General features: G+C 37.7%; 1 protein-coding gene across 1 annotated transcript in view; it reads right to left on the reverse strand.

The window, feature by feature from the left end:
• grip2a (glutamate receptor interacting protein 2a) overlaps positions 1–25,630 on the reverse strand; it is a 79,905-nt gene that overhangs the window by 17,912 nt on the left and 36,363 nt on the right. Inside the window, exons 6-14 of the mRNA XM_079827297.1 lie at positions 23,733–23,808; positions 22,937–23,082; positions 16,802–16,949; positions 14,015–14,166; positions 6,441–6,557; positions 2,418–2,648; positions 639–825; positions 200–345; positions 9–89 (exon numbers count right to left, since the gene is read on the reverse strand). Coding sequence (XP_079683423.1) covers positions 9–89; positions 200–345; positions 639–825; positions 2,418–2,648; positions 6,441–6,557; positions 14,015–14,166; positions 16,802–16,949; positions 22,937–23,082; positions 23,733–23,808 — 1,284 coding nt within the window. The remainder of the gene's footprint in view (positions 1–8; positions 90–199; positions 346–638; positions 826–2,417; positions 2,649–6,440; positions 6,558–14,014; positions 14,167–16,801; positions 16,950–22,936; positions 23,083–23,732; positions 23,809–25,630) is intronic.

Here is a 25,630-nt window from a genome sequence, read left to right on the forward strand (position 1 = left end):
TCCCTCACCACTGATCGTGATGCCGAGCTCCACTCCTCGTCTCTTGGGCAACTTCACCTGAAACGTGCCACTGCTGGGAACGACTGATTCTGTGAGAGATACACACAATCACACTGAATTATACATCACAACTCTGTGGCCATGTATGCAGATCACATTTCACAACAACTTGATTTTTGATTGAAATGTAATTTTGCACCTGCGACATCAAACTCCACCTCCAGTGTGACCTTATTGGCCAGAGCTGCATCTCGGAGCAGCTGATTGGCTTCTTCCAGTGTCCCGTCCTCAGTGGGAATTCCATTAATGGACAGAAGTCTGTCTCCAACTTGTAACATCCCACATCTTGAAAGCAAAAACACAGCATGCATTCAAATAAGACAGAAAACAGAAGACAATGAATATATAATCACTGATCATAAATGAAGATGCTACATATCTGTAGATTAAATCTGCTGGATTGTTTGTGTTTTGGGACGTCAATAGAATAATCTACACCCCTGAGCTGAGCTGTGACAGGGCAAATCAACATCTCATGCTGTAAGGTGTGTGTGTGTGTGTGTGTGTGTGTGTGTGTGTGTGTGTGTGTGTGTACATCTATCCACAGGCTCTAAGTGTACAGGACTATGGCCTCTCACCTTTCAGCAGGTGTGTCAGGCTCTATAAAGCGGACACATGCAGGCGCTGACAGCGGTTCTGTAGCAAACACTCCCCCCTGCAACTGCAGACCCAGTCCAGTCAGAGGATCTCCTCTCAGAACCACCTCACTGGTTTCTATATGCACCACCTGACCTCCGGCGCCCACTGTACTCGATGCCAGAGACACTGAGAGAGAAGAGGATGAGAGACAGAAAGACAGACAGACAGACAGAATGAGGAAAATAAGTATTTGAACACCCTGCTATTTTGCAAGTTCTCCCACTTAGAAATCATGGAGGGTCTGAAATTGTCATCGTAGGGTCATGTCCACTGTGAGAGAGATCATTTTTAAAAAAAAAACAGAAATCACAATGTATGATTTTTTAACTATTTATTTGTATGAGACAAAATTGTCCACCTCCACAAGGCTGGAAAGGGCTACGGGGAAATTGCCAAGCAGCTTGGTGAAAAAAGCTCCACTGTTGGAGCAATCATTAGAAAATGGAAGAAGCTAAACATGACTGTCAATCTCCCTCGGACTGGGGCTCCATGCAAGATCTCACCTCGTGGGGACTCAATGATCCTAAGAAAGGGGAGAAATCAGCCCAGAACTACAGGAGGAGCTGCTCAATGACCTGAGAAGAGCTGGACCACCGTTTCCAAGGTTACTGTTGGTCATACACTAAGACATCATGGTTTAAAATCATGCATGGCACGGAAGGTTCCGCTGCTTAAACCAGCACATGTCCAGCCCGGCTTAAGTTTGCCAATGACCATTTGGATGATCCAGAGGAGTCATGGGAGAAAGTCATGTGGTCAGATGAGATCAAAATAGAACTTTTTGATTATAATTCCACTAAACGTGTTTGGAGGAAGAAGAATGATGAGCACCATCCCAAGAACACCATCCCTACTGTGAAGCATGGGGGTGGCAGCATCATGCTGTGGGGGTGTTTCTGCACATGGGACAGGGCGACTGCACTGTATTAAGGAGAGGATGAGATTTAGGGAACAACCTCCTTCCCTCATTTAGAGCTGAAGATGGGTCGAGGCTGGGTCAATGACCCGAAGCACAGCCAGGAGAACCAGGAGTGGCTCTGGAAGAAGCAGATCAAGGTTCTGGCGTGGCCTAGCCAGTCTCCAGACCTAAACCCAATAGAAAATCTGTGGAGGAGCTCAAACTCAGGCCAGAAACCGGACTGATCTAGAGAAGATCTGTGTGGAGGAGTGGGCCAGAATCCCTCCTGCAGTGCAAACCTGCTGGAAAACTACAGGAAACCTTTGACCTCTGGAATTGCAAACAAAGGCTACTGTACCAAATATTTTTTTTAGATTATGTCTCTCACAGTGGACATGCACATACAATGACAATTTCAGACCCTCCATGATTTCTAAGTGGGAGAACTTAGCAGGGTAGCAAAATAGCAGGGTGTTCAAATACTTATTTTCCTCACTGTATATAGATAGATAGATACTAGGATTTCAATATTAGGGGTGTATATATATATATAATATGAAGCATGGGGGCATGTTTATATATAAACACCACAACCATTCACTGGCATTATAAAGCTTGGAAGAGCCAGGACTTTTGTAATATAACTCTGATTATATTAGTCTGAGAGAAGAATGTCATACACACCTAGGATGACTTGAGGGAGAGGAAATCATGGGCTAATTTTCATTTTTGGGTGAATTAACCCTTTAACATCACATCAAATGAGATACAAATGCTACAGTTAAACTAAACGGAGGCCTTCAGATGGATGTGCACTCACAGGAGCTCTTGTCTTTCCTCCGGTGTCTCCTCTTGCTGGCGCTGCATCTCGGGCTGGATGGGTTGGATGGGTATGATGGGTTGGATGGGTATGATGGGTTGGATGGGTAGGATGGGTTGGATGGGTAGGATGGCAGTGTGTTGCTGGGGTAGGTGTTGGGATACGTTGACTGGGAGCCACAGTTATAGCTGTGAAAGCCTGATGTGTTTGCAGAGTTGCCAGACGTCACAGCTGGAGAAGAGAGAGATCTGAGATCAACAGTGCTGGAAACACAGTGTGTGGTTATTATATGTGGAATAGAACACTAACACACTGATAGTGTGCAGGATGAGTGACAGCCGAATTATAAATGACTAGCATTATGCATTTTTAATCCAATAAATCAAATTATTTTATACATTATTTATTTAATCACTTAATTAAACTTAATTTGTTTTAAATATGTATTTTAATGTTATATATAATATTAAAATAAATACTAATTAATTTAAATTTTACATTTTAATTACTTTAAATTTTAATGTTAATAAATGTATAAAACAAATGAATAAATTAATAAATTAATTAAAGTTATTAAATAAAAAAATAAACATGCAAATAAATATCTTTGTTAAAAATAAATAAATAAAATGAATGAAAATAAAACAAAATATAATACAAATAAATATTTAAATAAATAAAGTCTATATTATTTTATACATTATTATATTATTTTTTTTTTATTTAATCACTTAATTAAACTTAGTTTGTTTTAAATATTTATTTTAATGTTATATATAATATTAAAATAAATACATTTAATCACTTTAAATTTTAATGTTAATATATAAAACAAACTAATAAATAAATAAATAAATTAATTAAGTGATTAAATAAAAAATAAATCAAATTAACATGCAAATAAATAAATAATTAAAATGAATAAAAATAAAACAAAATAAATATTTAAATTAAATAAATAAATAAAATTATATTATTGTATACATTATTATATAAATTTTTATTTATTTAATCACTTAATTTGTTTATTTATTAGTTTCTTTTGAATATTTATTTGAATGTAATATATAATATTAAATTTTAAACTTTAAATTTTAATGTTAATAAATATATAAAACAAACTAATAAATAAATAAACTAATTAATTATGTGATTAAATAAAAAATAAACATGCAAATAAATAAATTTATTAAAAATAAATAAATAAATAATTAAAATATATATATATATATATATATATATAATTTTATAGATTATTATATTAATTTTATTTATTTAATCACTTAATTAAACGTAATTAGTTTATTTATTAGTTTGTTTTAAATATTTATTTTAACGTAACATTAAATAATTAAAATTTATAAAAATAAATGTTTAATTTAAATAAATAAATCAAAACTAATAAATAAACAAACAAACATGCAAATAAATAAATATTCAATAAATAATACTTTGAGTGCATCACCCAAACAGGAAGTTGCACATTAGAGTGTGTAATACAGTATTCCACACGCTGGGCTTCCTATATTGCACATATTGGCAGATGAAGTACAGCAGGTCATCCATACTGCAAAAATATGATATTATACGCCGTTCTGACCATACCCTGAACGAGGCAATTCAGTACATTTACAAATGATTGAACTTCTTCATTGCATCTGGTTCATAGATTCAGTGCACAGGATATGATGAAGACGAGCACAGGATATGATGAAGATATGATGAAGACGAGCACAGGATATGATGAAGATATGATGAAGACGAGCACAGGATATGATGAAGACGAGCACAGGATATGATGAAGATATGATGAAGACGAGCACAGGATATGATGAAGACGAGCACAGGATATGATGAAGATATGATGAAGACGAGCACAGGATATGATGAAGATATGATGAAGACGAGCACAGGATATGATGAAGACGAGCACAGGATATGATGAAGACGAGCACAGGATATGATGAAGATATGATGAAGACGAGCACAGGATATGATAAAGATATGATGAAGACGAGCACAGGATATGATGAAGACGAGCACAGGATATGATGAAGATATGATGAAGACGAGCACAGGATATGATGAAGATATGATGAAGACGAGCACAGGATATGATGAAGATATGATGAAGACGAGCACAGGATATGATGAAGACGAGCACAGGATATGATGAAGATATGATGAAGACGAGCACAGGATATGATGAAGACGAGCACAGGATATGATGAAGATATGATGAAGACGTGCACAGGATATGATGAAGATATGATGAAGACGAGCACAGGATATGATGAAGACATGATGAAGACGAGCACAGGATATGATGAAGATATGATGAAGACGAGCACAGGATATGATGAAGACATGATGAAGACGAGCACAGGATATGATGAAGATATGATGAAGACGAGCACAAGATATGATAAAGATATGATGAAGACGAGCACAGGATATGATGAAGACGAGCACAGGATATGATAAAGATATGATGAAGACGAGCACAGGATATGATGAAGACGAGCACAGGATATGATGAAGATATGATGAAGACGAGCACAGGATATGATGAAGATATGATGAAGACGAGCACAGGATATGATAAAGATATGATGAAGACGAGCACAGGATATGATGAAGACGAGCACAGGATATGATGAAGATATGATGAAGACGAGCACAGGATATGATGAAGATATGATGAAGACGAGCACAGGATATGATGAAGATATGATGAAGACGAGCACAGGATATGATGAAGACGAGCACAGGATATGATGAAGATATGATGAAGACGAGCACAGGATATGATGAAGACGAGCACAGGATATGATGAAGATATGATGAAGACGTGCACAGGATATGATGAAGATATGATGAAGACGAGCACAGGATATGATGAAGACATGATGAAGACGAGCACAGGATATGATGAAGATATGATGAAGACGAGCACAGGATATGATGAAGACATGATGAAGACGAGCACAGGATATGATGAAGATATGATGAAGACGAGCACAAGATATGATGAAGACGAGCACAGGATATGATGAAGACGTGCACAGGATATGATGAAGATATGATGAAGACGTGCACAGGATATGATGAAGATATGATGAAGACGAGCACAGGATATGATGAAGATATGATGAAGACGAGCACAGGATATGATGAAGATATGATGAAGACGTGCACAGGATATGATGAAGACGAGCACAGGATATGATGAAGACGAGCACAGGATATGATGAAGACGTGCACAGGATATGATGAAGATATGATGAAGACGAGCACAGGATATGATGAAGACGAGCACAGGATATGATGAAGATATGATGAAGACGAGCACAGGATATGATGAAGACGAGCACAGGATATGATGAAGACGAGCACAGGATATGATGAAGACGTGCACAGGATATGATGAAGATATGATGAAGACGAGCACAGGATATGATGAAGACGTGCACAGGATATGATGAAGATATGATGAAGACGAGCACAGGATATGATGAAGATATGATGAAGACGAGCACAGGATATGATGAAGATATGATGAAGACGAGCACAGGATATGATGAAGATATGATGAAGACGAGCACAGGATATGATGAAGACGTGCACAGGATATGATGAAGACGTGCACAGGATATGATGAAGATATGATGAAGACGAGCACAGGATATGATGAAGATATGATGAAGACGAGCACAGGATATGATGAAGATATGATGAAGACGAGCACAGGATATGATGAAGATATGATGAAGACGAGCACAGGATATGATGAAGACGAGCACAGGATATGATGAAGATATGATGAAGACGAGCACAGGATATGATGAAGACGAGCACAGGATATGATGAAGATATGATGAAGACGAGCACAGGATATGATGAAGATATGATGAAGACGAGCACAGGATATGATGAAGATATGATGAAGACGAGCACAGGATATGATGAAGATATGATGAAGATATGATGAAGACGAGCACAGGATATGATGAAGACACTCACAGCGGTGTGAAGGTGTAGGGGTGGTGTGGCTCCAGGATGAGGGTGTTTTCTGGAAAGGTGGAGCAGCGCCGGTGTAGTTCTCACTAGAGTCCCACTGAGTACTCCTCTGGACACGCACTGCAGGGGAAACACACACACACACACACACACACACACACACACACACACACACACACACACACACACACACACACACACACACACACACACACACACACACACACACACACACACACACACACACACACACACACACACACACACACACACACACACACACACACACACACACACACACACACACACACACACACACACACACACACACACACACACACACACACACACAGGGTAGAAAGATGTGCTGTGGGCTGATCCGCTGCTTCTCTGATCATGGTCATCCACAGGCCTGAACCTGAGACGGCTCAACGGCTCCTGAACACATTCATTCCCACACTTTCTTTCTCTTACATTTGCGGGCCAGGCCCAGTAAAGCGGACAGCAGTGGAGGAAGCATCTCTCAGCTCCGGCAGATGGGCATGGAGGACATTAGGACTGACAGAAACAGATCCAGCTGCCACTAACGATGCCTCATTAGCATATGCAGGTGTTTCTCTCGTTAGGAAGTGCCACGCCCATCACAGATCAACACATGTGCTTTACCTTCTATTAGGCTGCTCTCTGTTTCATATGCAGTTATTATACTGAGCTTCCACACAGACAGGAAAATAGTCACGCTTTTAAATGAAAACTATCCCATAATTTACTCATTGCTTGACCAGTGACTCATATTTTTTTGTAGCCTCTTTTAAAAAACATGGCTACTACAGTCTGTAATGGTTCTTTTTCCCCAGGCCATTTGACATACTAATATTTATTTATTGACATCATTTGTGTGTATATTTGGACACCACTTGCTAAATTAAAATTGTAGCATACGACAGTTTGAAATGCAGTACCATTTCACGTTTATTTTGTATTATTATTATATTTGGGCAATTTTTGCTAAATGAACACCTGTGAGAGAAAACATGGCATACTTCAATATTTGTTTGCGTTTCACATGATATTTATTTCTTTATTTTATCTAGACACCACTTGCTGAAATTAAAAACACAACATACTGAGATCACGCGACAAAAAGCGTAGCATACAGCGCGATGACTTCGAATATATTCCGATCTAATACGACCTCTGACCTGTAATGTTGGCAGAATCATAATCATACACTGTTTGTTCATTGATTTTAAAAGTCCTCATTATTAGATAAAAAGTCAAAAATATGACATGCTAAGTCCTAATTATTAGATAAAATGTGAAAATATGATTTTAAAAGTCCTCATTATTAGATAAAAAGTAAAAAATGACATGCTAAGTCATAATTATAAGATAAAATGTTGAAATATGATTTTAAGTCCTCATTATTAGATAAAAAGTCAAAATATGACATGCTAAGTCATAATTATAAGATAAAATGTTGAAAATATGATTTTAAAAGTCCTCAGATAAAAAGTAAAAAATGACATGCTAAGTCATAATTATAAGATAAAATGTTGAAATATGATTTTAAGTCCTCATTATTAGATAAAAAGTCAAAAATATGACATGCTAAGTCATAATTATAAGATTAAATGTTGAAAATATGATTTTAAAAGTCCTCATTATTAGATAAAAAGTCAAAAATATGACATGCTAAGTCATAATTATTAGATAAAATGTGAAAATATGATTTTAAAAGTCCTCATTATTAGATAAAAAGTCAAAAATATGACATGCTAAGTCATAATTATAAGATTAAATGTTGAAAATATGATTTTAAAAGTCCTCATTATTAGATAAAAGTAAAAAATATGACATGCTAAGTCATAATTATAAGATTAAATGTTGAAAATATGATTTTAAAAGTCCTCATTATTAGATAAAAAGTCAAAAATATGACATGCTAAGTCATAATTATTAGATAAAATGTGAAAATATGATTTTAAGTCCTCATTATTAGATAAAAAGTAAAAAATGACATGCTAAGTCATAATTATAAGATAAAATGTTGAAATATGATTTTAAGTCCTCATTATTAGATAAAAAGTCAAAATATGACATGCTATGTCATAATTATAGGATAAAATGTTGAAAATATGATTTTAAAAGTCCTCATTATTAGATAAAAGTAAAAAATATGACATGCTAAGTCATAATTATAAGATTAAATGTTGAAAATATGATTTTAAAAGTCCTCATTATTAGATAAAAAGTCAAAAATATGACATGCTAAGTCATAATTATAAGATTAAATGTTGAAAATATGATTTTAAAAGTCCTCATTATTAGATAAAAAGTCAAAATATGACATGCTAAGTCATAATTATAAGATAAAATGTTGAAAATATGATTTTAAAAGTCCTCATTATTAGATAAAAGTAAAAAATATGACCTGCTAAGTCATAATTATAAGATTAAATGTTGAAAATATGATTTTAAAAGTCCTCATTATTAGATAAAAAGTCAAAAATATGACATGCTAAGTCATAATTATAAGATTAAATGTTGAAAATATGATTTTAAAAGTCCTCATTATTAGATAAAAAGTCAAAATATGACATGCTATGTCATAATTATAGGATAAAATGTTGAAAATATGATTTTAAAAGTCCTCATTATTAGATAAAAGTAAAAAATATGACATGCTAAGTCATAATTATAAGATTAAATGTTGAAAATATGATTTTAAAAGTCCTCATTATTAGATAAAAGTAAAAAATATGACATGCTAAGTCATAATTATAAGATTAAATGTTGAAAATATGATTTTAAAAGTCCTCATTATTAGATAAAAAGTCAAAAATATGACATGCTAAGTCATTATTATTAGATAAAATGTGAAAATATGATTTTAAAAGTCCTCATTATTAGATAAAAAGTAAAAAATGACATGCTATGTCATAATTATAAGATAAAATGTTGAAATATGATTTTAAGTCCTCATTATTAGATAAAAAGTCAAAATATGACATGCTAAGTCATAATTATAAGATAAAATGTTGAAAATATGATTTTAAAAGTCCTCATTATTAGATAAAAGTAAAAAATATGACAAGCTAAGTCATAATTATAAGATTAAATGTTGAAAATATGATTTTAAAAGTCCTCATTATTAGATAAAAAGTCAAAAATATGACATGCTAAGTCATAATTATAAGATTAAATGTTGAAAATATGATTTTAAAAGTCCTCATTATTAGATAAAAAGTCAAAATATGACATGCTAAGTCATAATTATAAGATAAAATGTTGAAAATATGATTTTAAAAGTCCTCATTATTAGATAAAAGTAAAAAATATGACCTGCTAAGTCATAATTATAAGATTAAATGTTGAAAATATGATTTTAAAAGTCCTCATTATTAGATAAAAAGTCAAAATATGACATGCTATGTCATAATTATAGGATAAAATGTTGAAAATATGATTTTAAAAGTCCTCATTATTAGATAAAAGTAAAAAATATGACATGCTAAGTCATAATTATAAGATTAAATGTTGAAAATATGATTTTAAAAGTCCTCATTATTAGATAAAAAGTCAAAATATGACATGCTATGTCATAATTATAGGATAAAATGTTGAAAATATGATTTTAAAAGTCCTCATTATTAGATAAAAGTAAAAAATATGACATGCTAAGTCATAATTATAAGATTAAATGTTGAAAATATGATTTTAAAAGTCCTCATTATTAGATAAAAAGTCAAAAATATGACATGCTAAGTCATAATTATAAGATTAAATGTTGAAAATATGATTTTAAAAGTCCTCATTATTAGATAAAAAGTCAAAAATATGACATGCTAAGTCATAATTATAAGATTAAATGTTGAAAATATGATTTTAAAAGTCCTCATTATTAGATAAAAAGTCAAAAATATGACATGCTAAGTCATAATTATAAGATTAAATGTTGAAAATATGATTTTAAAAGTCCTCATTATTAGATAAAAAGTCAAAAATATGACATGCTAAGTCATAATTATAAGATTAAATGTTGAAAATATGATTTTAAAAGTCCTCATTATTAGATAAAAAGTCAAAAATATGACATGCTAAGTCATAATTATAAGATAAAATGTTGAAATATGATTTTAAGTCCTCATTATTAGATAAAAAGTCAAAAATACGACATGCTAAGTCATTGTGAGATAAACAGTTGAAATGATAACTTAAAAATTATGACTTAAAAATCTAAATTATGATTAAAAGTACTAATTATGAGATAAAAAGCTGAAATTAGATTTAAAAAAGTCTAAATTATGACCAAAACAGAAAACACACACAAAGACATTTATGAGATGAAATCATGCTTGTTATGCGCTTTTAATTTTTTGATCCACACTTATAATAATAATATTTACATTATTGTTTTCATTTTGTGCAATATATTTGCTTTACATGCGTTTTTACATCAGTTTTTACAGCAGAAATGAATCAAAGACTGACTTTAGTTTTCATCTGAAACAGAACTCATGTCCTGTCATCAGTGTGTGAAGAGGCTAGAGAAATAAAGATGACGGGACTTGAATATCATATTTTTACTAGACCGTTTCACATACTATTTTTATACTGTAAAATGAAACCGCTGTACTGCGCTGTTAGCGGTGTTTGAACAAGATGGACGTCCAGGCTGATTTCCTGTCCGCCAGCATTAGCACAATAAGAGCATTATCAGAGCTCTGTTTTTAACTCGGACCCTGTGTGTGTGTGTGTGTGTGTGTGTGTGTGTGTGTGTGTGTGTGTGTGTGTGTGTGTGTGTGTGTGTGTGTGTGTGTGTGTGTGTGTGTGTGTGTGTGTGTGTGTGTGTTCTCCATATTTACAGAATGAGTTGAGTTTTACACTTCACTGGATTCTGTCCTCGTCTCATCTTCTGTTCTCCTTCTCTCCGTCTCTCTTTGACCTATATATGTGCCACTGTGGGTCTGTAGTGGTGGTTGGCATCAGCTTTGGGCCACTTTCTTACAAGTATCATGAGTCATTCTTAATCTGCAGACACACACACACACACACACACACACACACACACACACACACACACGAGCCTTCACTCTGGCTTTACTGTGTTACTAGTAAACCGCATTCCGCCTGTATCATTGGATTTGCTGGAAATGTGATATTTCTCATGCGCAGGCGTTATGAAGTGATTTCCTGCATCCTCTTTAGCTGAAGCTGGAGAATCATATCCCACAATTGAATACAGAGGAATGTACGGGATTGAATATGTATTGCTAATGGAGTGCTAACATTATATATTGTATATAATTGTTATAAAGTACACTACAGTTCAGAAGCAGTCTCTTCTGCTCACCAAGGCTGCCTTTATTCGATCAAAAATACAGTAATATTGAGAAATATTATTACAATTTAAAATAGCTTTTTTTTTTTTTTATATATTATAAAATGTAATTTACTTCTGTGATTCAAAGCTGAAACGTGATGCGTAACACGAGAATGAACTGCAAAGGTCGCCTTTGGTATGGAAGTACCTTAGGGCCATAGAAATACATTTATCCTAAGACACAAGTGAGATCACATTTTGTAAGTTTAGAAAAAGACCCAAATATATCATATTCATACGCCTCTTCATTATTTTTCTCACATGAATAGGGTAAAAAATGTAACCTTTAGATATCACCATGAAAATGACTGAATATATCAAGACAAACAAAAAATGTATTACAAGTCTTTTTTAAATTGTTTGTTAACATGGACAAACGGTGCATAATCTAATTACAGATGTGCTAATTTGCATAAATACCACAACAGATCACTTTAGATCTCTTCACTCTTCGTTTAAGGGTCACACTTGGCTTCTTCTCCGTCAAAACTGACCGAAGCCTTAAAATGTAACTTCCCCCCCCCCCCCAGGAAAACCAATGTAACTTATTTTAGTTCAATAATATTTTTTTGATTATTATTTAGAATTTTGAGGGTTTTTTATGATACTATGGAATATTTATTAAATTTTTATTAGCTATTTTTCCCCATTGAAAATAATAATAAATTTTTTCAATTAAAACAGTATTCCATGTTAAAAAAGAGATGAGGCATTCAAAATAAATGTTTTGAAGGTAGATGAGTGCCATCTGGTGGGAGTAAAAAAAGAAAAACTGCTGTAATACCCTGTTTTGACCACTAGATTCCAAAATAACTATATAAAGTGGCTTATAAATTCTCTAGTGTTTTTAGACATAAATACTTATTTTTATTAAGTTGTGGATTTGGATTTATACTTAGACATTCTCAAAGAGTACTTTTTGTCAAGGTTTAGATTTTTTTACATTTTTTATGTTGATTTGAAGTGTCAGTTTTTGCATTTATTTTATTACATTCAAACCTGAATGTCTATTAGTGTCTATTTTGCACTCTTGATATTTTAGAGTGTCATTACTGTGCACTTTTTTTCTGGATCATGGCTGATTTGTGGTTTGTTTCACCAAAAGATTCCCTGAGTTTTTGCATTTTTGCGTATTTCCCATTCATTTCCTATGTCGGTCATTTTTGACCGCGAAGTGTGACTATTTTTTTTTTCGACCCTTTAACATAACTGAATCATCTCCATGATTTTTTGTGTGTTCACATAGCTAATGCGACAAAAGTCACCAAGTGTCATCCCATTACAATGAAGCAAAAAAAAAAAAGTAAAAACGTAAAATGTTTCGGTCATTTTTGACCAAAGAGGACCAGAGGCTTAAATTACCAGTACTTATACAATTTAAAATCGTACGCAACTTACCCAGTCGACTAAAAATAATGTAGTCGACTAATTAACAGCATCGCCGTAGTCGATTGTATCGACCAATCGCAACAGGCCTAGCAGATATGATGTCATCGACAGGCCACGCCCTCACACGTCCCGGTTCCTCGGGTAAAATAGCAATTTCTCAACATTTACAAATAGTTGAAAACATTTGGGATATTGTAAGTACTCAACTGAACAACATATATAACACTGGCCTAGTGGATTTTGGATATTTTACGGCACAAATGTTACATAGTGCAGCTTTAAATTAAATAAACAAATAAAACAATTCTAAATGTTTAATTTAGCAAGTCAGGTATATTTAAAAAAAAATACGTGTGAAACGGTACTGCAAAAATAAATATTTCAAACTGTAGTATGCTACCTTTTTGTCACATGATCTCCCTCACTTTGTCGAGTTTTTAATTTAGCCAGTGGTGTCAAGATAAAATAGATAATTTTGTGTCATTTATGTATAAAAACCATCTAAACTCTTGGAAGTCTGATGAGTCATAAAATACAAATTCAGTAAATGATATAATTATTTAATATTTCCGATTCATTTTCAGACTGGAAATGGGTGCAGTATTCTGTGTAGACAGCTCTAGGTCATGTTCCATGTGAACAGAAGATTTGCACACTTTGTATTTGCATAGTTTGTATAGTCTGCACAGAATTAGTATGAGTAGTATGCTTTTGCAAACAGAGCCAGAGTTAAGTTGCTAGTGAATAAATTCAAAAGCCTAAGTGTGTGAATGAGCTTGTGTTTCCAGTGATATGTGCAGACCTGCGTCCTGTGTGCTGTGAGAGGGCAGGATCTGTAGTTTGGTGATCTCTGAGGAGCTGGACAGGAGCTGCTGAGCCTCCATCAGAGAGCAGTGATCTGTGCTCATGCCATCTATAGCCAGGAGAATATCTCCCACATGCAGAGCTCCACATCTGAGGGAAACAGGGAAGAGACAGCACGACAGAGGCAGATAGAGCTGGCAACTCGGAGAGAAGCACTTTGAGCAAAGCAAGAATAACAGACGGGAAGGAGTGAGGTGAAAAAGAGATTTTATGAAGAATTATATGAGAATACTTTGTTTCATGCTAATTAAATGATGTTTTACTATATGTGGATCTAACAGTATAGCCATTATTGACTGAATTAAGTTTATATATATGGGAAATAATAACGTGAAGCGAACGAACAAATTCAGACAAGAGGGTGACATTTAAGGGATAATCAGGGCTTGACATTAACAACCGCCATTTGCGGGTGTAACGTTATTTCGGCTGCACACTAGTCCCTCTGGCTGTTGAACTCATTTTAGTCTTCTCAAAAGCCATCTGTTATAATCGCGTTGCGCATTATAACCACTCACACGTGTTTCTATTGAGTTTATGAATGCAATGTCTCATAATCAGAGGCGTTCAGAGTAGCCGGAGTTTAGTTCAGAGCGCGCGCCGCTGTCAATCGCTGAAATCTACACTCAGAGCAGAGATAAACGCAGGAGATTCACTCATCATACAGTGGTCGACTGTTTTTGTTCTATTTCAGCAGCGAAAATGGTTTCAAACAAACACAGCAGAGCCACAGCAGAACCACAGCAGAACCACAGCAGAACCACAGCGCATCTGATATGACTGGCATAACGCTGGTGAATTTAGGGACCGTCTCTAAAGTTACACACAACATTAGTAACGTTATACACGTTTCAAACTTCACTAGCATTTGAAGAGAACGACTTTGTCATCAAACTGACTGTAAAGTGTTCATCTAGGTGTCAGGTATGATGCACACATTTTGATATTTAATAAAATAAACTGTCAAATCATATGGAAATATGGATATGCATTATTTCACTAGGATACTGTTTGGGCTCTTACACAAAATATGCGAGATTTAAATGCATCATTGCTGAACACTGATGAGAATATTGCTTGAATATATTTGCAGAGATAATATTAGAGATTATATTTACGACAAATTATTATTATTTATGCATTATGCGTTGCTATTGACGACGGCCATTAAGGAAGGAAATCCCACAGAATCAATCTTAAAAAAGTGCATAGAGCTGCTTTAGTTATTTGTTGTTTGTTGAATTTCAAATATAAAACTTGTTGAAATGTTTTAAGTGTGAGCATCTGATCTTTTTGAACACTTTCATCTCGTTTGAACAAAACCGTGATAATATTGATAACCGTGATAATTTGGGTCACTATAATCGTGATGTTAAATTTCCATACCGTTTCATCCGTAGTACACACACATATATTATGTAAACACAAACGTTATTTTGGATTAATCTTGATTTATCATTTGACAGCCCTAGTTTATAAACTATAAATATTTGTCCTAGAAAGCAGGATGACTGATATAATGCAAATATAAATATTAGTAATGAATATGGAATTATATGTACTCAATTTATTTTAGACTATATTTATTTAAAATTATACAAATTCTCAAAAACAATATTTGACTATAAATTGATGTGCATTATTAGTATATCTGGGAATCATATGGAAGTAAAATAATGCCAAATGTTTTTGAAACCAGAAAGCTTGTTGAATTGCACTACTAGAATAAATATCATTGTGTTAACCACGCTTGCATTTTAATGCATTGTCTTTTTAGGGCTTTTTATAATCTTGTTCACGGTAGAGAAAGCTGCTTACATGTACAAAAGCACCCATGAAGACTTAAATGTAAACACAGCTTTTGTGTTTTTATCAGCTTTTCCATATATATATATATATATATATATATGCTGGCCCTGATAATCATCACAAACACGTATCGCTTGCTCCATATTATAGGCTGTATTTTTAAACAGAATGAATATTTTGGAAGTGAAATCTGAGAGGTGAATATGGATTCTTGTATTTTTCATAATGAAAATGTGTGTGAAATGTTTTGAATTGAAATATTCGCATCTTAAATATACAACCATGTTGAATTTCAGCCCATAAAAATGCACGCCCTGAAAATACAATGCAAGCGTGGTTATTTAATGCAATGCATATTTTATCAAGAAGTGCAATTCAACAAGCTTTTCTGTTCCAAAAACATTTGGCAATATTTTACTTCCATAGAACCAACAAGCTTCTGATAATCGGTCAAACATCAACCAATTGTCCAAATAGTGACTAACTAATAGAGAATAATCTGCTTGGCTGATATATCGATCCATCATCACACTTGTAAAATGATTGTGTTGGGTCAGCTGAACTGCCCATGCTTTTGTACGTTTGTATTTGTGTATGTGATTCTTATCATGTATGGTTGGTTCTAAGCGTGTGTGATTGTGTTGTGTGTGTGTTGTGTGTGTGTGATTGTGTTGTGTGTGTTGTGTGTGTGTGATTGTGTTGTGTGTGTGTGTGATTGTGTTGTGTGTGTGTGTGTGTGTGTGTGTGTGATTGTGTTGTGTGTGTGTGTGTGTGATTGTGTTGTGCGTGTGTGATTGTGTTGTGTGTGTGTGATTGTGTTGTGTGTGTGTGTTGTGTGTGTGTGTGTGTGTGTGTGTTGTGTGTGTGTGTGTGTGTGTGTGTGATTGTGTTGTGTGTGTGTTGTGTGTGCGCTCACCTGTCCGCAACACTAGCAGGCTTGATCTTCTGGATGGTAATGGCCTGTTTGCTCCTGTAGAGGGAGGTAGTGAGACTGAGTCCCAGAACTGATCCTGCGGAGCGAGCCATGTCCACCTGCAGCGGCTCGGACGACTTCTGGACTGAGTCTGAGGCCAAAACACAACCACAGAGACACAGAAACAGAAGGTATTTCAGTGCTCATTCAGGAATTAGGGAGAGAAGGAAACCACCAACTCTTTCTTTTTTCAAAACGATGACAAAACAAACCTTTCTGTTTCAATACCACACACCACCAGTCTGGACTCAAAAAAGTTGGTGTCTGGATTTAAATCGGCAAATGCTAGTGTATGATTGGATCATTATTGCAGTGATTATTATGTTTCTAGCACGTCGTGTGTTTGGCAATGGTTCTTCTAACCCTAATCGATGGAGTGTGTAGCTCTTCATTTCTTAAACAGACACATCATGGCCATATTCCAGGATTCATGCTTCATCAGAGCGTGAAGAATCATCTTCACATGAGTCCAGATCTTACACTCACTGAGAGTCTTTGGGATGTGCTGGAGGAGACTTTACACTGAGCTGGACTCACTGTCAATACTAGATCTGCAGTGCCAATTCATGTGTGAAAAACATTCTTCAGGGTCCGTTCCAACCAACCATTTACATTGAAAGATGGCGCCGCCGTGCTCGGTCGCCGTTCAGGTCGCTCCGCTAAGACTTTGCTTTTATTTATTATTCTACTCTCTTTTACTCTCTATTTTTTCCAACGGATCATCTGCTTTGATCTGTTACGACAGCAAAACACTTCTGGAAATTGGTTACCGCTACACTGACCTGTTTCAGGACACTTTCTCCAATCTTCCATCTGAGATTCGCCGGGACGCCGAGTTGAACAATGGCCACTCGAGTCGACGGCGAAGATTCAAAAAACACCGCGGGAAACGCGCTGGGATCCGCAACAGACTGAGAAAAAGAGCATTCAGTCCTCCTCTCCCGAGCATTTTGCTCGCAAATGTCCAATCCTTGGAGAATAAGATGGACGATCTTAGAGCCAGGATAAGTTTTCAACGGGACATGAGAGACTGCAACATCTATTGTCTGTCCGAAACATGGCTCACGCCAGCGGTCCCGGATACAGCCGTGACGCCGTCCGAGAACTTCTCTGTTTTTCGGATGGACAGAACAGCCGAGGCCGGGAAATCTAAAGGCGGTGGAGTGTGTTTCATGATAAACAAGAAATGGTGCGATCCTAGGAACATCTCCATTCTTTCGCGATCCTGCTCGCCTCACTTGGAACATTTAACTCTCATGTGCCGGCCTTTCTACCTGCCGAGGGAGTTTTCCTCGGTCATCGCCACGGCCGTTTATATTCCACCACAAGCAGACACGGGGCTGGCTTTATCTGCCCTCCATGATGTGACCAGCGGCTTCATAAACAAACACCCCGACGCTGCTTTCATCGTCGCGGGTGATTTTAACAAAGCAAACCTAAAGAAAGTATTGCCAAACTTTCACCAGCATGTCTCCTGTCCCACACGAGGAGCAAACACACTGGATCATTGCTACTCTCCGTTTAAGAACGCCTACAAAGCTCGTTCACAGCCAGCTTTTGGCAAATCGGACCATGCCGCCATTTTCCTCACACCGGAATATAAACAAAGGCTCGTTCAAGAGCCCCCGGTGAGGAGGGAAGTCAAACGCTGGTCATCCCATTCAGAGATCACGCTACAGGCAGCTCTTGATGACGTCGACTGGGACATGTTCCGCGCGAGTTCTGAAGACGTCAGCGAGTTCACAGAAGTGGCGCTCTGCTTTATTAACACACTGACAGAGCAAGCCACACAAACAATAACTATAACGCCCTTCCCTAATCAGAAACCGTGGGTGGACAGTTCAATTCGCACTGCAGTAAACTCGCGCACCACCGCTTACAATGCCGGTCTCCAAACGGGGGATATGAGGGAGTACAAAGCTTCTTGTTACGCCCTCCGGCGCGCCGTTAAAGCCGCAAAACTCCGCTATAAAGACCGAGTGGAATCTCATTTCCAACTCAACGACTCCCGGCGGATGTGGCAGGGACTGAGAACCATCTGTGCTTTTGGAACTAAATCCTCTGCAGAGGTGAGAGCTGATCCGTTGCTGGTGAACGAGTTAAACTCTTTCTACGCTCGCTTTGATGGTAATCGCGGCAGCGCGACTCCGGCGAGTGACGCGTCAGAGAGAGTCCCTCAGAGCAGCAACAGTCACGTGATCTCTGTCTCGGAGGACGAGGTTCGGAGGGCACTCAAACGTGTGGATGTCAGGAAAGCTGCTGGGCCGGATGGTATTTCAGGTCGTGTTCTGCGGTCCTGTGCTGATCAGCTCGCAGGGCTCTTTACATCCATATTCAACGAGTCCCTTGCTACATCTGTTGTCCCCACCTCCTTCAAACGATCCTCCATCATCCCTGTACCTAAGATCAGTAAACCCTCTTGCCTAAATGACTATCGTCCAGTGGCTCTCACATCTTTAGTCATGAAGGTCTTTGAGAGACTCATTAAAAACAACATTTGCTCCTCCATTCCTGACACTTTGGACCCTCTTCAGTTTGCCTATCGTCCCAATAGATCGACTGAAGATGCCATTTCTCACGTCCTTCACTCCTGCCTCACTCACATCGACAGCAAAAGTGGGAACTATGTCAGGCTGCTATTTATTGACTATAGCTCAGCCTTTAACACCATAGTTCCCATTAAGCTAACACACAAACTCCTGGATCTAGGCCTGAATTCTTCTCTCTGCCTCTGGATTGAAGATTTCCTCACTGGCAGACCCCAGGCGGTGAGAGTAGGCCAGTTCACCTCCACCTCCATCACCCTGAGTGTTGGAGCTCCACAGGGCTGTGTGCTGAGTCCCCTGCTCTACTCTCTCTACACCCATGACTGTGTGTCCACACACAGCTCCACCTCCATCATCAAGTTTGCTGATGATACTGTTGTCCTGGGTCTCATCTCCAACAACAATGAGACGGCATACTTGGACGAAGTGGAGCAACTGACATCATGGTGCCAGGACAACTGTCTCTCTCTGAATGTTAACAAGACCAAAGAACTGATTGTGGACTTCAGGAAGAGACAGCATCGGTCATACTCCCCTCTCATGATCAGCGGGACACCGGTAGAGAGAGTGAGCAGCTTCAAATACCTGGGTGTGAACATCTCCGAGGATCTGACCTGGACTACACACATCCAGACACAGGTGAAAAAAGCCAGGCAAAGACTGTACCACCTGCGCCAGCTGAGGAAATTCAGGGTTTCACCAGCCATCCTGAAAACTTTCTATCGAGGGGCGATTGAAAGTGTCCTGACTCAGTGCATCACAGCGTGGTACGGGAACAGCACCAGTCACGACTGCAAAGCCCTGCAAAGAGTGGTGCGCTTATCCGAGCGCATCTCAGGCTCAGCTCTCCCGTCTCTGCAGGACATCTACACCAAACGCTGCAGAGGTAGAGCTACTAAAATCATCAGAGACATTAATCACCCTGCAAACTCTCACTTCACCCTGCTGCCATCTGGTAAACGCTTCCGTAGCCTGATGGCAAAGACTGAAAGACTCAGGAGGAGTTTCTTCCCCCAGGCCATCAGACTCCTGAACTCAGTCACGTGACTCACTTCACCCCCGCACACACATAAACATCCAGTCTTTTAACATTAACATCCACATACTGCAATTGCACTGCACTTTACGTCCCTATTGTTACTGCGTAACAACCTGTAATAAACCTTGCACATTATACTTCCTTATATATACATATTATATATTTTATGTTAACCACTTATTTTTAAGTCTACAGTTTATCTCACTTATCATATCCACATATTTTTTATATATTTTTTTTATATTTTTATTTTTATCTTATTTCCTATTTTTATCTTTTACTTGATTTATTTATAATTCTACTTATGTTAATACTTTTTATTCTAATTTTATTCTATTTCTATTTAATTTCTTGTAACTGTTATTTGCACTGTCCATGGAGCGGACCTGTTTACATTTCACTGCCAGTTGTATATTGTGTATATAACTGTGTATGTGACAAATAAAACTCTTGAAATCTTGAATCTTGAAATCATTCACTAAACATAAAGCATGCTAATAATCACTGCAATAATGATCCAATCATTGACTCTTAAAAAAAACACGCCACTTTTTTTTGAAAATAAGCTGAAGTTGTAGAGTTGAACAGTTGAGTTTGACCGTTTTCGAATCCATTCAGTCGATCTCCGGGTCTGGCGCTAGCACTTTTAGCATAGCTTAGCATAGATCATTGAATCTGATTAGACCGTTAGCATCTCGCTCAAAAAATGACCAAAGAGTTTCCATATTTTTCCGATTTAAAACTTGACTCTTCTGTGGTTACATCGTGAACTAAGACCGACGGAAAATGAGAAGTTGTGATATTCTAGGCCGATATGTCTAGGAACCAGTGTTGGGCATGTTACTTTAAAAAAGTAATTCGTTTATAGTTACTAGTTACTTCTTACAAATAGTAACTGAGTTACATCATTATAAAAGTAACTAATTACCAGGGAAAGTAACTACTGTGTTACTTTTTTTTCTCAAATGTTCAAATATGTCAAATAACTTGGATGGCCCCAATATTAAATATGTTAAATTAATGAATTGGACACTAAATAGAATAAATTATTGTACATTAATGTACACTATTGTAATGTTGCTGTGGGACAATGTGAGAGACACCAATCAAATTCAGTACATTATTGTAAATATTATCAATAGACCTACTATAGTGTAAATACTATGTAAATATTATCAGTACTAAACTATTCCTCTGGTAGTGGAGCTCACGTTATCTTCTGGGTTTTTGGCTGTGATGATGTGAGGCTTCATTAGATTAGAATTACTGACCAGCGACGTGGAGAAACTCTTTCCTCCTGCTTATAAACATTCTTACCTTTCACCTCAACGAGGGAAAAGTAGCGCTTATACTTCCAGTTTGCGAAAGCTACCTTTGAAGTCGTTGGACTTGCCATCGCTCTGACTCCTCCTGGTCGTTGGTGTGTGTGACTGGGCATATGTGTGTGTGTGTGTGTGTGTGTGTGTGTGTGTGTGTGTGTGTGTGTGTGTGTGTGTGTGTGAACTCAACCTATCTACCTCAACCTTGTCTCCCACCCACCAATCATCATCAGTTATGTGTACCACCCCACACACACCCCAACACGCAAGGCATGCACACCCGCACGCACACACACACACACACACACACACACACACACACACACACACACACACACACACACACACACACACACACACACACACACACCCGCACACACACACACACACACACACACACACGTTGCAGGTCCGACTGACAGAGAGCCTGTTGAAAAGCGCTTCAGTGAGCTCAATTATAGTAACGCGCCACATTTTATTCTCAGTAACGCTAACGCCGTTGTAACGGGAGAAACAGTAATTCGTTTGATTACTCATTACTGAAAAAAATAGTTCCGTTAGTAACACGTTTATCTATAACGCCGTTATTCCCATCACTGATAGGAACTATACTCTCATTCCTGCGTAATAATCAAGGAGCAATGATATTACACAGCGCCTGAAAATAGGCTAACTTCCGTCAACATAACCAACGTGACAACCTGCTCACACAGAGAGCGCTGGGACTGTTTCAGCTGTGGAATATCACCCATGGGACGGCAGCAATTTGGTCATTTTTTGAGCGAGATGCTAACGGTCTAATCAGATTCAATGATCTATGCTAAGCTAAAAATGCTACCGCCAGACCCGGAGATCGCCTCAATGGATTCGACAACGGTCAAACTCAACTCTAGGGGAGTCGGAAAATTAGCTATTTTCAAAAAAAGTGGCGTGTTCCTTTAATCTCATTGCCATCCAGGACAAGCGAAAGAGATCTCAATGGTGTTTCGTCTTTCCTATGGGAATGTGGAGGGGAAGTGGAATATGTTTCTACTCTAATTAAGGCCACATGAGAGTATCTGTGCACACAAGCATGCTCGAGTGTGTGTGTGTGTGTGTGTGTGTGTGTGTGTGTGTGTGTGTGTGTGTGTGTGTGTGTGTGTGTGTGTGTGTGTGTGTGTGTGTGCGCGCTCACCCATGACCATGATGTCGTACTCGATGAGGAAGAAAGCCTCCTGGCTGCTCTGCATGATCAGGGTCAGAGCGTCAGCATGCTTCTGTCTGTTCACAGCAACACCGTTCACGCTCAACACGCGGTCGCCCGCTCGCAACGCTCCCTCTCTGACACACGGAGAAACATGGAGAGACACGGAGAGACACGGAGAAACACACGGAGAGACGCACGGAAGCACAAAACGACAGCAGAAGGGATGAGATGTGAATCCAGACGTCAACTGTAGAATAAAAGCATCCTTTTGCATGAACAATATGTATTTAAAAAGCAAATCGAATTCACTTTAAAGGATTGCGTAGAAACATGGCGCTTTCATATGCATGTGTGTTTTATCTAATGTGTGTGTGTGTGTGTGTGTGTGTGTGTGTGTGTGTGTGTGTGTGTGTGTGTGTGTGTGTGTGTGTGTGCTTCAGGCTGTGTTCTACCCTTCTCACTCCTTCTAATGTCATCAGCCTATGCTTCAGTTAACATGTGTGCCTCCAAAACCAGCTTACAGGGTTCAACGATCACACACACACACACACACACACACAACATAGAATGCTCTCATGATGTACACCAAATACATCTCACACACATTCATAATCAAATCTCTATCATGGAAATATATACACAAATAACTGAACGCATACAGACGCCACTGATGTGACACACACACACACACACAAAGACGCAGAGAGCTTCGTGATGATTCAGGCCTTGTCTTTGTGGTACAAACGTGTCTCACACACACAGATTTGAGTCATCGTGGTCTCACCTGTCTGCGGGTCCGCCGGGCCTGACGTAGGTCACCACTAGAGGTCGAGCCTTATGCCAGTCCTCATGAAACCCTCCTGAAAGCATGAGAAACACACACCTGACATGCCAACTCCACTGCCTTTAGTAATAGTAATAAAGCGCAGATGAACACTACACACACACACACGCCACCTTCTGCCCTTGAGAGTAACACAAATGCTTTTGAATAACTTTTTCTTTCCATTGAACATTTGTAGAGAGTGTAGATTACCATAGAAAATCATGTTTGTCCTTTTCCCTCCTTAAAATTTGAGTTAACAGGAATGCGGAGCTTTGTTTAGTAGGGATGGAAATGCACAATTTTAAGTTAATATCTCAATAATTTAACAACATATCTCACAGATTTCTAATGTCAGTTAGTGGTCACATGACATGCAGGCAAACTAAACAAACATGGGCCTTTTTCACATTTCAGGGCTTCATCATTTACAACCCCAAATCAGAAAAAGTTGGGACAGTATGGAAAACGCAAAAAAAAAAAGAAAAAAAAGAAGTGATTTCTAAATTTACTTTGACTTGTATTTCATTGCAGACAATATGAACACAAAATATTTCATGTTTTGTCTGGTCAACTTCATGTCATTTGTAAATATGCATCCTTTCCTGTCATTCAGACCTGCAACACATTTCAAAAAAAGTTGGGACAGGAGCAATTTAGGGCTAGTAATGAGGTAAAATGGTTAAATAATGATGTGATTTGAAACAGGTGATGTCAACAGGTGATTGTAATTATGATTTGGTACAAAAGCAGCATCCAAGAAAGGTCTAATCCTTTAGGAGCAAAGATGGGCCGAGGATCGCCAGTTTGCCAACAAATACGTGAGAAAATTATCGAAATGTTTAAAAACAATGTTCCTCAAAGAAAGATAGGAAGAGATTTGGATATTTCACATTCAACAGTGCATAACATAATTAAAAGATTCAAGGAATCTGGAGGAATTTCAGTGCGTAAAGGACAAGGGCGCAAGCCTAAGCTGAACAACCGTGACCTCCGACCCCTCAGGCGGCACTGCATCAAGAATCGTCATTCATCTAGAAGCCATATCACCACATGGGCTCAGGACTACTTTGGCAAACCTTTGTCAAGTACCACAATACGTAGTTACATCCACAAATGCCAGTTAAACTGTACTGTGCCAAAAGGAAGCCCTATGTTAACAGTGTCCAGAAGCGCCGTTGACTTCTCTGGGCTCGGAGGCATCTGGGATGGACCATCACACAGTGGAAACGTGTACTGTGGTCAGATGAAGCAGTATTTCAGGTATTTTTTGGGAGGAATGGACGCCGTGTGCTCCGGACCAAAGAAGAAAAGGATCATCCAGACTGTTACCAGCAACAAGTCCAGAAGCCAGGGTCAGTCATGGTATGGGGTTGTGTCAGTGCCCTTGGCAAAGGTAACTTGCACTTCTGTGAAGGCTCCATTAATGCTGAAAAGTACATAGAGATTTTGGAGCATACTATGCTGCCTTCAAGAAGACATCTTTTCCAGGGACGTCCATGCATATTTCAACAAGACAATGCAAAAGCACATTCTGCACACATTCTGCAGTCCTGGCTGTGGAGGAAGAGGGTTCGGGTACTTGACTGGCCTGCCTCAGTCCCGACCTGTAGAGAATAGAGAATGTGGACAACGAAGACCCCGAACTGTTGCCCACTGTAGTAAATGTTGTTTGTACGGGAAGAAGGAGGCGGGAACCGGCGAACAGTCAAAACATTTAATCAAAATAAAATGGCGGCGACAGCCCTTCACGGTCGACTGCCGCCTACATACAAACAAACACAATGAAAATAAAAAGCTGCAGCCCCTCACGGTCGACTGCAGCAACACATAACAAAACATAAATAAAACTCAACATA

The sequence above is a fragment of the Gobio gobio genome (assembly GCF_949357685.1).
Source record: "Gobio gobio genome assembly, chromosome: 10".
In the NCBI taxonomy this organism is placed as follows: domain Eukaryota; kingdom Metazoa; phylum Chordata; class Actinopteri; order Cypriniformes; family Gobionidae; genus Gobio; species Gobio gobio.